The sequence below is a fragment of the Oncorhynchus masou genome, chromosome 11 (assembly GCF_036934945.1).
Source record: "Oncorhynchus masou masou isolate Uvic2021 chromosome 11, UVic_Omas_1.1, whole genome shotgun sequence".
NCBI lineage: Eukaryota > Metazoa > Chordata > Actinopteri > Salmoniformes > Salmonidae > Oncorhynchus > Oncorhynchus masou.
Genome location: NC_088222.1, coordinates 23,533,057 through 23,547,093, shown reverse-complemented (window position 1 = coordinate 23,547,093; position 14,037 = coordinate 23,533,057). Strand labels below are relative to the sequence as shown.

The 14,037-nt window shown below is 42.3% G+C and overlaps 1 protein-coding gene across 4 annotated transcripts in view; it reads right to left on the bottom strand.

The window, feature by feature from the left end:
* The window catches only part of LOC135548356 (AP2-associated protein kinase 1-like), a 47,003-nt gene that overhangs the window by 17,935 nt on the left and 15,031 nt on the right, over positions 1-14,037 (bottom strand). For all 4 annotated transcript variants that reach the window (XM_064977875.1, XM_064977873.1, XM_064977876.1 and 1 more), the window contains exons 2-9: positions 9,341-9,459; positions 8,983-9,091; positions 6,766-6,908; positions 6,147-6,268; positions 4,305-4,386; positions 3,788-3,920; positions 1,450-1,553; positions 597-691 (exon numbers count right to left, since the gene is read on the bottom strand). In XM_064977875.1, the coding sequence (XP_064833947.1) occupies positions 597-691; positions 1,450-1,553; positions 3,788-3,920; positions 4,305-4,386; positions 6,147-6,268; positions 6,766-6,908; positions 8,983-9,091; positions 9,341-9,459 (907 nt within the window). The remainder of the gene's footprint in view (positions 1-596; positions 692-1,449; positions 1,554-3,787; positions 3,921-4,304; positions 4,387-6,146; positions 6,269-6,765; positions 6,909-8,982; positions 9,092-9,340; positions 9,460-14,037) is intronic.

Below are 14,037 nucleotides of genomic sequence, written 5' to 3'. Positions count from 1 at the left end.
AGGGCTAGCCCCAGGCTAGTTGGTGCTAGCTCCGGGACAGAAACGTTATCCAGGAGTAGTCAACCCGGGTTGCGGTTAGCTAGCTGTGATGATCCAGATGAAAAGGTTCAGAGTTTGTGGTAGGACTCCGGTGAAAAATAGGTCCAGTATGCTCTGGTTTGAAGCGCGTTGTACAAACTGGCAAGAGCTTTCCGAGCTAAAGTTTAGCTGATGAGCGCTAGCAGTGGTTAGCTGATTGATAGCTGGTAGCTAGCTAGCTTCAGTTGAGTTATTCCAGTTCGGAGTTAAATAGAAATACGTTTGGAAAAAAAAAGGGATCCACACGACATTGGGTGAGGCGGGTTGCAAATATTAAAAATAATGCGAAGAAAAAGATATATACACATGGGACGATACAAGATAAAGACTTCTGACTGCTACGCCATCTTGGAACAAGATGTCAATGGTATGAAATTACCTTATGAATGATGTTAAAGCAGAACAGAGAACACACAATGAAAAAAACATGGATACTGGCCTCAAAACTGCTGCGTATAATAACAACAACTACAAGATTATTCAGGCAGCCCCCTGTATAACAAACACCACAAACTTACCTGGCCTTACTCTGTGTCTGGCTCTGGTTCTTCTTCGCTGCAGCAGCCTCGCTGGCTTTGATTGGCTCAGGGAGTTGAGCAGGAATTGGAGAGTTCTATATGATTAGAGGTAAAAGTATTGAAAATTCATATTTGGGAGGGAATGGATCCATATGACAAGCACATTCAGTAGATTCAGGCATGGATTGAATAGAACATTGGTAGATCTGGCCCTGAAGCCAATCTCAGAGCAGAGAGAGACAAACATACAGGAAACACTAGAGAGAGACACCCTAGCACAGAGATTGACTGACCCACATACACAGAGTGTACAAAACATTAAGGATACCTGTTCTTTCCATGACATAGACTGACCAGGTTAATTCAGGTGAAAGCTATAATCCCTTATTGATGTCACTTGTTAAATCCACTTCAAAATCAGTATAGAGGAAGGGGAGGAGACAGGTTAAAGAATGATTTCTAAGCCTTGAGATAATTGAGATGTGCCATTCAGAAGGTGAATGGGCAAAACAAAAGATTTAAGCGCCTATTGTAGTAGGTGCCATGCGCACCGGTTTGAATGCGTCAAGAACTGCAACACTGCTGGGTTTTTCACACTCAACAGTTTCCTGTGTGTCTCAAGAATGGTCCACCAATCAAAGGACACCCAGCCAACTTTACACAACTGTGGGAAGCATTGGAGTCAACATGGGCCTGCATCCCTGTGGAATGCGTTTGACACCTTGAAGAGTCCATGCCCCAAAGAACTGAGGCTGTTCTGAGGCCAAAAGGCAGTGCAACTCAATAATAGGAAGGTGTTCCTAATGTTTTGTACACTCAGTGGAGACTTTCCGCAGAGCAGAGAAAGACTAACCTTAACATTCTGAACAGGGCAGTCCCGACGAGCGTGTTTAAAAGCAAAGTAGGACACCTGGTAGATGTCAGGTCTTTTGTCAGGGTCGGGCTCCAGCATGTACCCTGACAAACACCAACAGAATGAGAAGGAGAGGTGGAAATGAGAGATAAAAAGTGAGACACCAATCAAACCACAACATAAGAGACAAAAGCAACACACTGACTATCCCACAACGGGTAGATTAAGCATGGTTAGATGAAGAGGTAACATGTTGTATGGAACTGATACTATATTCACTAAGTGAACAAAAGTGTGTGGACACCTGCTCATCGAACATCTCATTCCAAAATCATGGACATTAATATGGAGATGGTCCACCTTTGCTGCTATAACAGCCTCCACTCTTCTGGTTAAGGCTGTCCACTAGATGTTGGAATATTTCTGGGGGGACTTGCTTCCATTCAGCCACAATATCATTAGTGAGGTCGTGCACTAATGTTGAGCAATTAGGCCTGGCTCACAGTCGGCGTTCCTAATCATCCCAAAGGTGTTCAATGGGATTGAGGTCAGGGCTCTGTGTAGGCCAGTCAAGTTCTTCCACACCAATCTCAACAAAACATTTCTGTATAGACCTGGCTTTGTGCACGGGGGCATTGTCATGCTGAAACAGGAAAGGGCCTTCCCCAAACTGTTGCACCAAGTTAGAATAACACTGAATAATTCAGAAATGTCTAGAAGGTCAAGACAGTCGTGAAGAGGGTAAGACGAAAACCATTCCCCCTCATGAGACTGAAAAGATTTGTCATGGGTCCTCAGATCCTCAAAAGGCTCTACAGCTGCACCATCAAGAGCATCCTGACTGGTTGCATCACTTTCTGGTATGGCAACTGCTTGGCCTCCGATCTCAAGGCACTACAGAGGGTTGTGCGAACGGCCCAGAACATCACCTGGGCCAAGCTTCCTGCCACCCAGGACCTCTACACCAGGCGGTGTCAGAGGAAGGCCCTAAAAATTGTCAAAGAATCCAGGCACTCTAGTCAGAGACTGTTCTCTCTGCTACTGCATAGCAAGCGGTACCGGAGCGCCAAGTCTAGGTCCAAGAGGCATCTAAACAGCTTCTACCCCCAAGTAATGAGTATTCTTAACAAGACCGGTAAATAGTTAAATGGCTACCCAGACTATTTGCATTTCCCCCCTCTTTTACACCGCTGCTACTCTGTTGTTATCATCTATGCATAGCCACTTTAAAACCACTTCCTACATTTACATATTACCTCAACTAACCGGTGCCCCCGCACATTGAATCTGTACCGATACGCCCCTGTATATAGTCTCGCCATTGTTATTTTACTGCTGGTTTTTAATTACTTCTTACTAGTATTTATTATTCTTATCCGTATTTTTTTTAACTGCATTGTTGGATAGGGCCTCGTAAGTAAGCATTTCACTGTAAGGTCTACACCAGTTGTATTCGGCGCATGTGACTAATACAATTTTATTTGATTTTATGCTGTAGCATTAAGATTTCCCTTCACCAGAACTAAGGGGCCAAGCCCGAACCATGAAAAACAGCCCCAGACCATTATTCCTCCTCCACCAAAATTTACAGTTGGCACTACGCATTGGCGCAGGTAGCGTTCTCCTGGCATCGCCAAACCCAGATTAGTCCGTTGGACTGCCAGATGGTGGAGCATAACTCATCACTCCAGAGAATGCGTATCCACTGCCTTAATGGCGGCGAGCTTTACAACACTCCAGCCGACGCTCGGCATTGGGCATGGTGATCTTAGGCTTGTGTGCGGCTGCTCAGCCATGGAAACCCATTTCATGAGGCCCCTGACGAACAGCTTTGTGCTGATGTTACATTCAGAGACCATTTGGAACTCGGTAGTGAGTGTTGCAATGGAGGACAGACGATTTTTAAACATGATTCGCTTCAGCAGTCCCGTTCTGTGAGCTTGTGTTAACTAGCGCTTCAAGGCTGAGCCATTGTTGCTCTTAAACGTTTCTAATTCACAATAACACAGCTTACAGTTGACTTGGGCAGCTCTTGCAGGGCAAACATTTAACAAACTGACTTGTTAGAAAGGTGGCATCCTATGACAGTGCCACGTTGAAAGTCACAAAGCTCTTCAGTAAGGCCATTCTACTGCCAGTGTTTGTCTATGGAGATTGCATGGCTGTGTGCTCAATTTTATACCCGTCTGCAATGGGTGTGGCTAAAACAGCGGAATCCACTAATTTGAAGGGGTGCCCACATACTTTTGTAAATATGGTGTACTTCTAAAATATGTAATGGCACTGTAGAATCTACACTAATTTTCATAGCAGATAAAGTGAGTGGTGGAACACTGACGGATGAGGCAGTGCAGGTCGTAGGAGTAGCGGGAATTGTCAGGAATGGTGAAACTGCCATCACAGATGGCCACCTGGCTCTCCCCAAAGGGTAGAGTGAAGTAGCACAGCTTATACAGCAAACAGCCCATTGCCTGGAGGGAGGGAACACACACACCACACAAACACAATGCTCTTAACCTCTAGGCTACCTGCCTCAACACACACACACACACTAATTGAGTTATATAACATTGAGAACAAACATCCAAATGCCTTGAGAAACAAGAAGGGAAAGGCTACTTCACACAAATATGTCTTTTCAAATGTCCTACTGTACCAACTACCTGAGATTCCTATTGCCACTGGCCAAAGAATTGCTATAAGTTTTCATTTAGTTTATTTATATTTTATAACATTTTCATGGGTATTCTGTGACAAATTGCTGAAAAGTGTATTGTAAAAAAGCCCCATACAAATCAGAAGCTGGCACTGATACCATGACTAAAGCATAGATCTAAAATACAACATCCACTCACCCATATGTCAGCTTTAGTAGTGATAATCTTGCTGTTGTAGAGGTTTACCATCTCAGGAGCACGATATGACAGAGTGGTGTACCTGAGAGAGAACAGAACAAGGTCACAAACAGAAAGATGAACATCAAAAGCTTTATCTAACGAACACTAACTTCGAAAAGGCTCGGCTCAGGTGGACTTTGAAAGGACTTTTCTATGGCTGTAAAAAATATCTATATTTTTTAAATTAAATGGCAGGAAATGGTACGCATATACAGTTGAAGTCGTAAGTTTACATACTCTTAGGTTGGAGTCATTAAAACTAGTTTTCAACCACTTCACAAATTTCTTGTTAACAAACTATAGTTTTGGCAAGTCGGTAAGGACATAATTTTTCCCACAGTTGTTTACAGACAGATTATTTCACTTATAATTCACTGTATCACAGTTGACTGTGCCTTTAAACAGCTTGGAAAATTCCAGAAAATTATGCCATGGCTTTAGAAGCTTCTGATAGGTTAATTGACATAATTTGAGTCAATTGGAGGTGTACCTGTGGATGTATTTCAAGGCCTACCTTAAAACACAGTGCCTGGTTGCTTGACATCATGGGAAAATCAAAACAAATCTGCCAAGACCTAAGAAAAACAAATGTAGACCTCCACAACTCTGGTTCATCCTTGGGAGAGATTTCCAAATGCCTGAAGGTACCACGTTCATCTGTACAAACAATAGTAAGCAAGTATAAACACCATGGGACCACTCAGCCGTCATACCGCTCAGGAGGGAGACGCGTTCTGTTCTCTCTCTAGATGAACGTACTTTGGTGCGAAAAGTGCAATTCAATCCAAGAAGACCTGAAGGTACCAGCAAAGGGCCTTGTGAAGATGCTGGAGGAAACAGGTACAAAAGTATCTATATCCACAGTAAAACAAGTCCTATATCGACATAACCGGAAAGTTCGCTCAGCAAGGAAGAAGCCACTGCTCCAAAACCGCCATAAAAAAGCCAGACTTCAGTTTGCACATGGGGACAAACATCGTACTTTTTGGAGAAATGTCCTTTGGTCTGGATAAACAAAAATAGAACTGTTTGGCCATAATGACCATCGTTATGTTTGGAGAAAAAAGGGGGAGGCTTGTAAGCCGAAGAACACCATCCCAACTGTGAAGCACAGGGTTGGCAAGATCATGTTGTGGGGGTGCTTTGCTGCAGGAGGGACTGGTGCACTTCACAAAATAGATGGCATCATGAGGTAGGAAAATTATGTGGATATCTTGAAGCAACATCTCAAGACATCAATCAGGAAGTTGAAGCTTGGTCGCAAATGGGTCTTCCAAATGGGCAATGACCCCAAGCCTACTTCCAAAGTTGTGGCAAAATGACTTAGGGACAACAAAGGCAAGATATTGGAGTGGCCATCACAAAGCCCTGACCTCAATCCTGTATATAATTTGTGGGCAGAACTGAAAAAGCATGTGCGAGCAAGGAGGACTTACAACCCTGACTCAGTTACACCAGCTCTGTCAGGAGGAATTCACCCAACTTATTGTGGGAAGCTTGTGGAAAGCTACCCGAAACATTTGGCCCAAATTAAACAATTTAAAGGCAATGCTACCAAATACTAATTGAGTATATGTAAACATCTGACCCACTGGGAATGCGATGAAAGAAATAAAAGCTGAAATAAATCATTCGCTCTACTATTATTCTGACATTTTACATTATTAAAATAAAGTGGTGATCCTAACTGACCTAAGACAGCGAATCTTTACTAGGATTAAATGTCAGGAATTGTGAAAAACTGAGTTTAAATGTATTTGGCTAAATTGTATGTAAACTTCTGACTGTCGGTTCACAAACTTTTTTATTTCCTCATCGACTACTGGCACTCCTTCGGTCTGTGGGTTCTGGAACTTATTGGTGGCGCTTCCGAAGTCACACAGCACGTAGTGACCCTTATCATGTAACAGGATGTTTTCCACCTGCAGAAACACAAAGGAGAAGAAGAGTCAAATAGAGCCAGAGAACTACAGAATGAGTCACGTAATTGTCACGCTATTTAAAAAATATATAATGTGAATTGGATAAAAAAATGTGTCTGCTGAATGGCATATATAAATACCGGTAACAGCTTGCCTATATAACAGCAAGACTAAGCCAATAAGAAGCTGAGGAGAGAGGGACGACAAGCAGAGAAGGGAGGTGGGAGAAAACACAGGAGAGGGTTCCTACAGATGTAGGATCTTAATTTGAGCCAGTTTGCTACAGCAGGAAAATAATCCTGCAGCAACAGTGAATTTTCATGTGAATTATAATTAATGGAATTTTTGGGGGGGGTTGATACATTTTTCATAAGGGAAAATCATGTCTGAAATATCAAACCTCAAATACACTATAAGTTTTACATTTCCCACATTGCAGGAACGTTCTCCTGCAACCGGGTGATCAAATTAAAATCATACATCTGTCCTCCGCATACCTTAAGGTCCCTGTGGATAATGGGTGTCTTGCCCTGGTGCAGTCGAGACACGGCGTCACACGTATCACAGAAGATCTGCAGTACCTCTGCCTCGGTGAAGCCAGTCTGCAGACGCTGGTTCATCAGGTTCACCACCTGGCCTCCTGCAAAGATACACCACACAATTTCATTACTGAACACACACTGGGAATGGAGCATACAGCCACACCTATTTTGCACTCAGACTCAGTCTCTTGATAATCTAAAATGACCACTTCACAATAGGGGCCTTTACTCAGTGGTTGCACATGGTGTTATATAGCTGTGATGTGGAAGCTCACTAGGCTTGAACAATATACCGTATACCAGGGTGTTTCAAAATACCAACAATATGATTTTCAACATCGCAGTGGGCTGCTGGGGTGCGTGCTGCGCCACTGCTTATAACTAACTATAAGTTAAGTAGAACTATAAAAAATCTAAGATGTCTCAAATAAATTACATCCAGCTCAGGGGCTCCAGCTATGCATTTGGTTTGCTAACTTGTTAGCTAAGTGGCTAAAAGTGTAACGCTCATTCCTTCAAAGATAAATGTGAATCTGAACCATCACCCCTGATGTGACAAAACCGCAATTCGTCAAAGAGCACTTTTTGCCATTCCTGTCTGGTTCAGCAACAGTGAGTTTGTGCCCATAGACGACGTTGTTGTCGGTGATGTCTGGTGAGGACCTGCCTTACAACAGGCCTACAAGCCGTCAGTCCAGCCTCTCTCAGCGGACAGTCTGAGCACTGATGGAGGGATTGTTCGTTCTTGGTGTAACTCGGGCAGTTGTTGTTGCCATCCTGTACGTGTCCCGCAGGTGTGATGTTCGGATGTATCGATCCTGTGCATGTGTTGTTACATGTGGTCTGCCACTGCGAAAACGATTAGCTGTCTGTTCTGTCTCCCTGTAGCGCTGTCTTAGCAGTCTCACAGTACAGACATTGAAATGTATTGCCCTGGCCACATCTGTAGTCCTCATGCCTCCTTGCAGCACGCCTAAGGCACGTTCACGCAGATGAGCAGGGACCCTGGGCATCTTTCTTTTGTTTTTTTCCAGAGTCAGTAGAAAGGCCTCTTTCGTGTCCTAAGTTTTCATAAATGTGACCTTAATTACCTACCGTCTGTAAGCTGTTAGTGTCTTAATGACCGTTCCACAGGTGCATGTTCATGAATTGTTTATGGTTCATTGAACAAGCATGGGAAACAGTTTTAAAACCCTTTACAATGAAGATCTGTGAAGTTATTTGAATTTTTATGAATCATCTTTGAAAAACAGGGTCCTGAAAAGGGGATGTTTCTTTTTTTGCTGAGTTAAAATGTTTATATTTATTAGTTTTTGTTGAAATAGGGCCCCTTTACAATTGGTAAAATCGTACACACCGGTATGGTACAGAAACAGTATGATGGTATGAAAATCGGGATAAAGCTCACAGAAGGAAATGCAGTCTGAGTAGTAGGATCTACTGTACGGTATATCAAACATTGTATTATCAACATGTTGATAGATTTATAAAACCGTCTCTACAGTATGTATGGTCTTCAAGGTTGAGCCACAGAGATAAAATTAAATAAAAAATTGTCCAATACACAAAACTTAGAGCCAATTCATAACCTCACAACTTTTTAATAATTTCAGACATGTGTTGTCTTTCAATGAACACTTAAGTGTCCTCTTCATTGTGACAGTTCTCCCATAGAGCGGAAAAGGTTAGGCTGCTCTATCATTCCATTATTAAGAGCAAATTATTCTGTGAACAAAAGAAAGAATTAAATCTATGACCCCAGATTGGCCGTGCTTGACTAGCTATTAGCGTGATACGTAAAGTTAGCCTTGGAATGAAAGAGTGCTAGAAAGCCCAATGTCACAATGGAGAAATGTTTGATCTGAACAGTCCTGAAAAAAAACAAGGCTTTGATTTAAAACAAGTATTTCCTTGAGATATGCTTAAACAATCACATTATCTACACCTTCACATTTTTTTGTGGAAAAACTGAATGGTTAAACACAACATTTAAAGAAATTAACCACCCCAGCCGTAGGCCTATATGGAGGACAGAATATAGTTAGACAGAAAGCGCCCTCATGTGGACTACAAGTGGAGTGACAGTGGCCCACCTTTATTTCTACCTTTCATAGTCTCTTTTGAGGAATGAACTACACTTGATTGAACACAGATCCTTCAGTAAGCACTCACCTTTACAGTAGTCCATGAGGATGAGCACTTCCCACACATCTCCTCCTCCACAAGTGGTGATACTAGAGTCCAGATAGCCAACAATGTTCTTATGGCCGACCAGGTCCTTCTGCGAGAGCACAAGGACAACCACATTACAATAAAAGACAGAGTGAACATTATCATGCCACTCAAATTCAAACTTTGTCTCCTGAGGAAAATTTGGTTGCAAATCATCGTTGCTGATACATAACATGCTGCAGTTTGTAGAGCTGCCTGTATGCATGTCATGTATGTGTTTTCATGTGGGCAAAAGAGAGAACTAGACATCATAGCTCCTTTTTCAAGCATGCCGTGGGGTAATCCCACAGCAACTCACCATAATCTGGATCTCTCGCTTGCACACCTGCAGGTCGTGTTCATTGTTGACATACATCCTCTTGAGGGCACAGCGGAGCCCCTGGCTGGTTCGTACCAGGAACACAATTGCAAACCCCCCTGTGATATAGAGTGAATGAGACCAAATTTAATGTTCAGTGTTTGGAGGCAAGCAACCATTGGAAGTCTGAAGTAATAGAGAAAACTGAATGAGATATTCCACGTCAGGAACAAATCACTTTCAAGTGTATTCAGGTATCAAGAACTGCTTGCATTTTGTATTTATATGGATGTGTGTGTATTTACTGTAATTTATGTAATTCAGGGCTCATCTGTAAAAAAGACCTAGTATAGTAATTATTTACCTTTATTTAACTAGGGAAGTCAGTTAATTAAGAACAAATTCTTATTTACAATGACAGCCTTGGAACAGTGCCTTATGCAGGGGAAGAACGACAGTTCGTTGATTCGATCTAGCAACCTTTTGGTTACTGGCCCAACGCTCTAACCACTAGGCTACCTGCCGTCCAAATTACAGTAGTGGGATAAAAGGCTTTACTGGTGATTCCTCATGAAACTAGAACAAAAAGACACCATGATAATGTTTTTGGGCTTGGAAACCCGATGATCTTTAAAAGGAGGCAAATAATTTGTAGGATTTTTATTTGGCATTAAGCCTGTTTAAATCCAACCTTTTTATGTGAGTAAAGTACATCAGATAAAAAATGTCATGACAGGCCTAACTTTCGAAATGTAGAGAGAACAAAATATGCTAGACAAGTTGGGATCTTTTTCTGTCAGTAAAATTAATTATGCGATAATTGTCAGTGAAGACACTAATGTGCAAATATTGATATAATAACCATCATATCAAAGTAAACATGGAGTCATGCGATGACAGGAAAGCATGCAATTTATTAAGCTATAGATGACAAATTATGAAGTTCACAGGGTGGTGAAAGTGCAAGGTGATGAGCTTGATACTCCTTTCCAATAAATATTGAGGTGTCTTATTCTGGTGACATGAAAACCGATGCTTGGCATATGACGAACAAAAATAAACTCACTCCTTCATCTATAAAATACTAATCTCATCATGTAAGCCAGGATGGGCAAAATGTGACCCCCATTTTATAGGCCTGCGGACCAATATGACCAAAATAAGACCGTATTCAGACCGCTTGAATTTTTCAAAATTGTGTTACATTACAGCCTTATTATAAAATAGATTAAATAATTTTCCCCCCTAGTCAATCTACACACAGTACCCAAAATTGACAAAGCAAAACAGGTTAACAAATTTAAATAAAAAATATATAATTAAATCACATTTACATAAATATTAAGACCCTTTACTCAGTACTTTGTTGAAGCACCTTTGGCAGCGATTACAGCCTCGGGTATGGCGCTACAAGATTGGCACACCTGTGTTTGGGGAGTTTCTCCCATTCTTCTCTGCAGATCCTCTCAAGCTCTGTCACATTGGATGGGGAGCGTCGCTGCACAGCCAATTTCAGGTCTCTCCAGAGATGTTCGATTGGGTTCTGAAAAACATCCCCACAGCATGATGCTGCCACCACCATGCTTCAGCGAAGGGATGGTGCCAGGTTTCCTCCAGTCGTGGCGCTTGGCAACCAGGCCAAAGAGTTCAGTCTTGGTTTCATCAGACCAGAGAATCGTATTTCTCATGGTCAGAGTCCTTTAGGTGCCTTTTGGAAAACTTCAAGCGGACTGCCATATGTTTTGTACTAAGGAGTGGCTTCCGTCTGGCCACTACCATAAAGGCCTGATTGGTGGAGTGCTGCAGAAATGGTTGTCCTTCTGGAAGGTTCTCCCATCTCCACCAAGGAACTCAAGAGCTCTGTCGGAGTGACCATCGGGATCTTGGTCACCTCCCTGACTAAAGACCTTCTCCTCTGATTGCTCAGTTTGGCCAGGAAGCCAGCTCTAGGAAGAGTCTTTGTGGTTCTAAACTTCTTCGATTTAAGAATGATGGATTCCACTGTGTTCTTGGGGACCTTCAATGATGCATAATTTTTTTGGTACCGTTTCCCAGACCTTTGCCTTGACACAATCCTGTCTCTGAGCTCTACGGACAATTCCTTTGACCTCATGGCTTGGTTTTTGCTTTGACATGCACTGTCAACTGTGGGGCATTATATAGACAGGTGTGTGCCTTTCCAAATCATGCACAATCAATGTAATTTACCACAGGTGGACTCCAAAATCAAGTTGCTCAGCAGCTGATGTGTCAGCAAGTCTCCAAAAATCCCCAAAACGACTCTGTGATGGTCAGATCTGTGGCGACATTATTTGCATCCCTCATTAATCTCACATAGCGATAAACTTGTCTTAACTGGTCTACTCTGGATACAGGTGGTGTCCATTATAATAGACAAAAATGGTGCTTCCTGCATCTCTCCCTGAATGTCACACTTCACTCGCTCGGCTAAGACATAAATCACCACATTTTGGATTTAAAGACTGAGATATTTAACGGATCCTGCGGGGCGTTCTAAACGTTATTTCAGAACTGGGTCGTAAAATGACAGCAGTTCAATTATACTGAGACAATTCCCACTGTTGGCCTGCCCCAGCTTTCGACGGTGCCCTCTGAACACCAATTACATGATGCAAGTGTGAGAGTTACATTAACTATGCGCTCCAACATCTGTCGCCAGATATTTGCTGCGTTAGCCCACGCCTCTCTCCATTTCTGCGTCAATAGTGCCATTGAGCTTCATTACTCATATACCAAACAGGCACCCATGTGAATCTGGGATGTCTCATGACATGCTATTATGGATGTTAGATGGCGCTAATCTCTCACCCCATTCACCCACGCATCAGAGAAGAAAAGGGCACTCCGATCTCCAAACAGGCAGAAAGGCTAACAATACGCGCAATCTAGCTTGACCGAATAACATAGCCATGTACGTGGTAATTTGATTCCAGCCTTGGTTGTAGTGGTGTAATATGACTTGGAAAAACACTGCCTTTCGTCAACTCTTGGGAATGGGCCAGCAGGCTTACACGAGCCTAATGCAATAACATGCCGTTTAACTATTCCACATTTGTTGCATAATGTCCCATCAGTTGGATAGGTAAAAAGGCTGTCTGTACCACTTCCACCTGTTTCCTCAGCCGCCACGATTCTAGCCTCGCCCTGCTCCTCTTCCTCCCCGCCCGGGGATAGCTTGTCCGACCTGGCTTGTACTCAGGGTCGTATCCACCGATATCTGACAACCTGTATCCTCCTCTGTCAAAGTTGCTTCTTCTTGCACGAAGGAACAGCTTGGCCTTGGCTCAATTGACCCGCTAAAAGCTGCTGCTGGCGACGATAAACCTACATCCTCTTCTGGTCCCGCTACATTGCTTGTGCTAGCAATGGCTGCACTTGAACTGCATTTGAAAAAGGAATCTAATTTAACAAATTTTGATACCTCCTTTGCTTTCTCATTTTTGGCCTTCAACCTTTGTGTTCATAGATTACTGATTTTGAAATCACCCTGGTGCGACCGCACCGGCTGCCCTGGCTAAGCTACACCACTGGTCTGAATACTTATGCAAATAAGGTATGTCATGATGTGACTATCATTAATGTGATGACTGTTATTCATCAAATAATTACCCACTATGTTTAGTTGTTATTAGATTAAATTAATCATGTAACAATGAACTCATTAGGAAATTGGGGCACCACGGAAAAAGTTTGTTTAACAGGTTACCGTCTCCCGAATTAACTTATTTTTTTATTTTAACTAGACAAGTCAGTTAAGAACAAATTCTTATTTACAATGACGGACTACCAAGAGGCAAAAGCTCTCCTGCTGGGATGGGGGCCTGGAATTAAAAATAAATATAAAATACAATACAAATCAAAAGTCACTAATTAATAATTTCCTCATATCAGTCTCCTTTTGAACATCGCAGACTTCGTGAATCTGCAGAAATCTGAGTCTCACTGATCATTCTATACCACACAAATTGATTTGATTATTTATTTACTAAGAAACTAAATGATAACATAGGATACACACACTGTATAGCTTATCGATTAGAAACTCAATGCGATGACAACAGGTCCCTAGTGGACTAACACAATATGACACTTGTTACACAAGATGGAGAGTTAGAGAGAGAAAGCGAGAAATAGAAGCAACACTTGGATACATTTGCAAACTACGCTTATAGTAACCCTAATACCTTGCCCTGAAAGGCCGCTCTTTTGGGGAAGAAGTAATGCATGTATTTACGTGCATTATTTACGTGCATTGTGAAGGGTTTGATTGGGCCTTCTTATTTCGGATGGCCTTCTTCTTCTCTGATTGTCCACAAGAGGTCACAATGTCCTTCTTCTTAGTTGTCTGTTTATTTGCACTCGTTCTGGAAGAGTGGTCTCCTGAGGACGGCTAATCAGCCGTGTCGATGATCCCAGAGTGGTGATGAAAGCAGTGCAGGCAACGATGATTTGAAGAGAATAACCGGTCCTACTAAAATTCATCTTCTTAGATACAGTACTTAGAACAGCTACTCAACCGTAGCATTGGATTGTTAGAGGTTCTTTTGTCTTCTTCAACCTCGTGTTGCGTTCAGTGGTAGTGACTATCCTAGACCTCGCTACAGCTGTGGTCTGTTTTAGTCTGATATGTTAATTTTTAACAGAACCCTTTATACCCTTGGGTAAAAAGGGGAGTT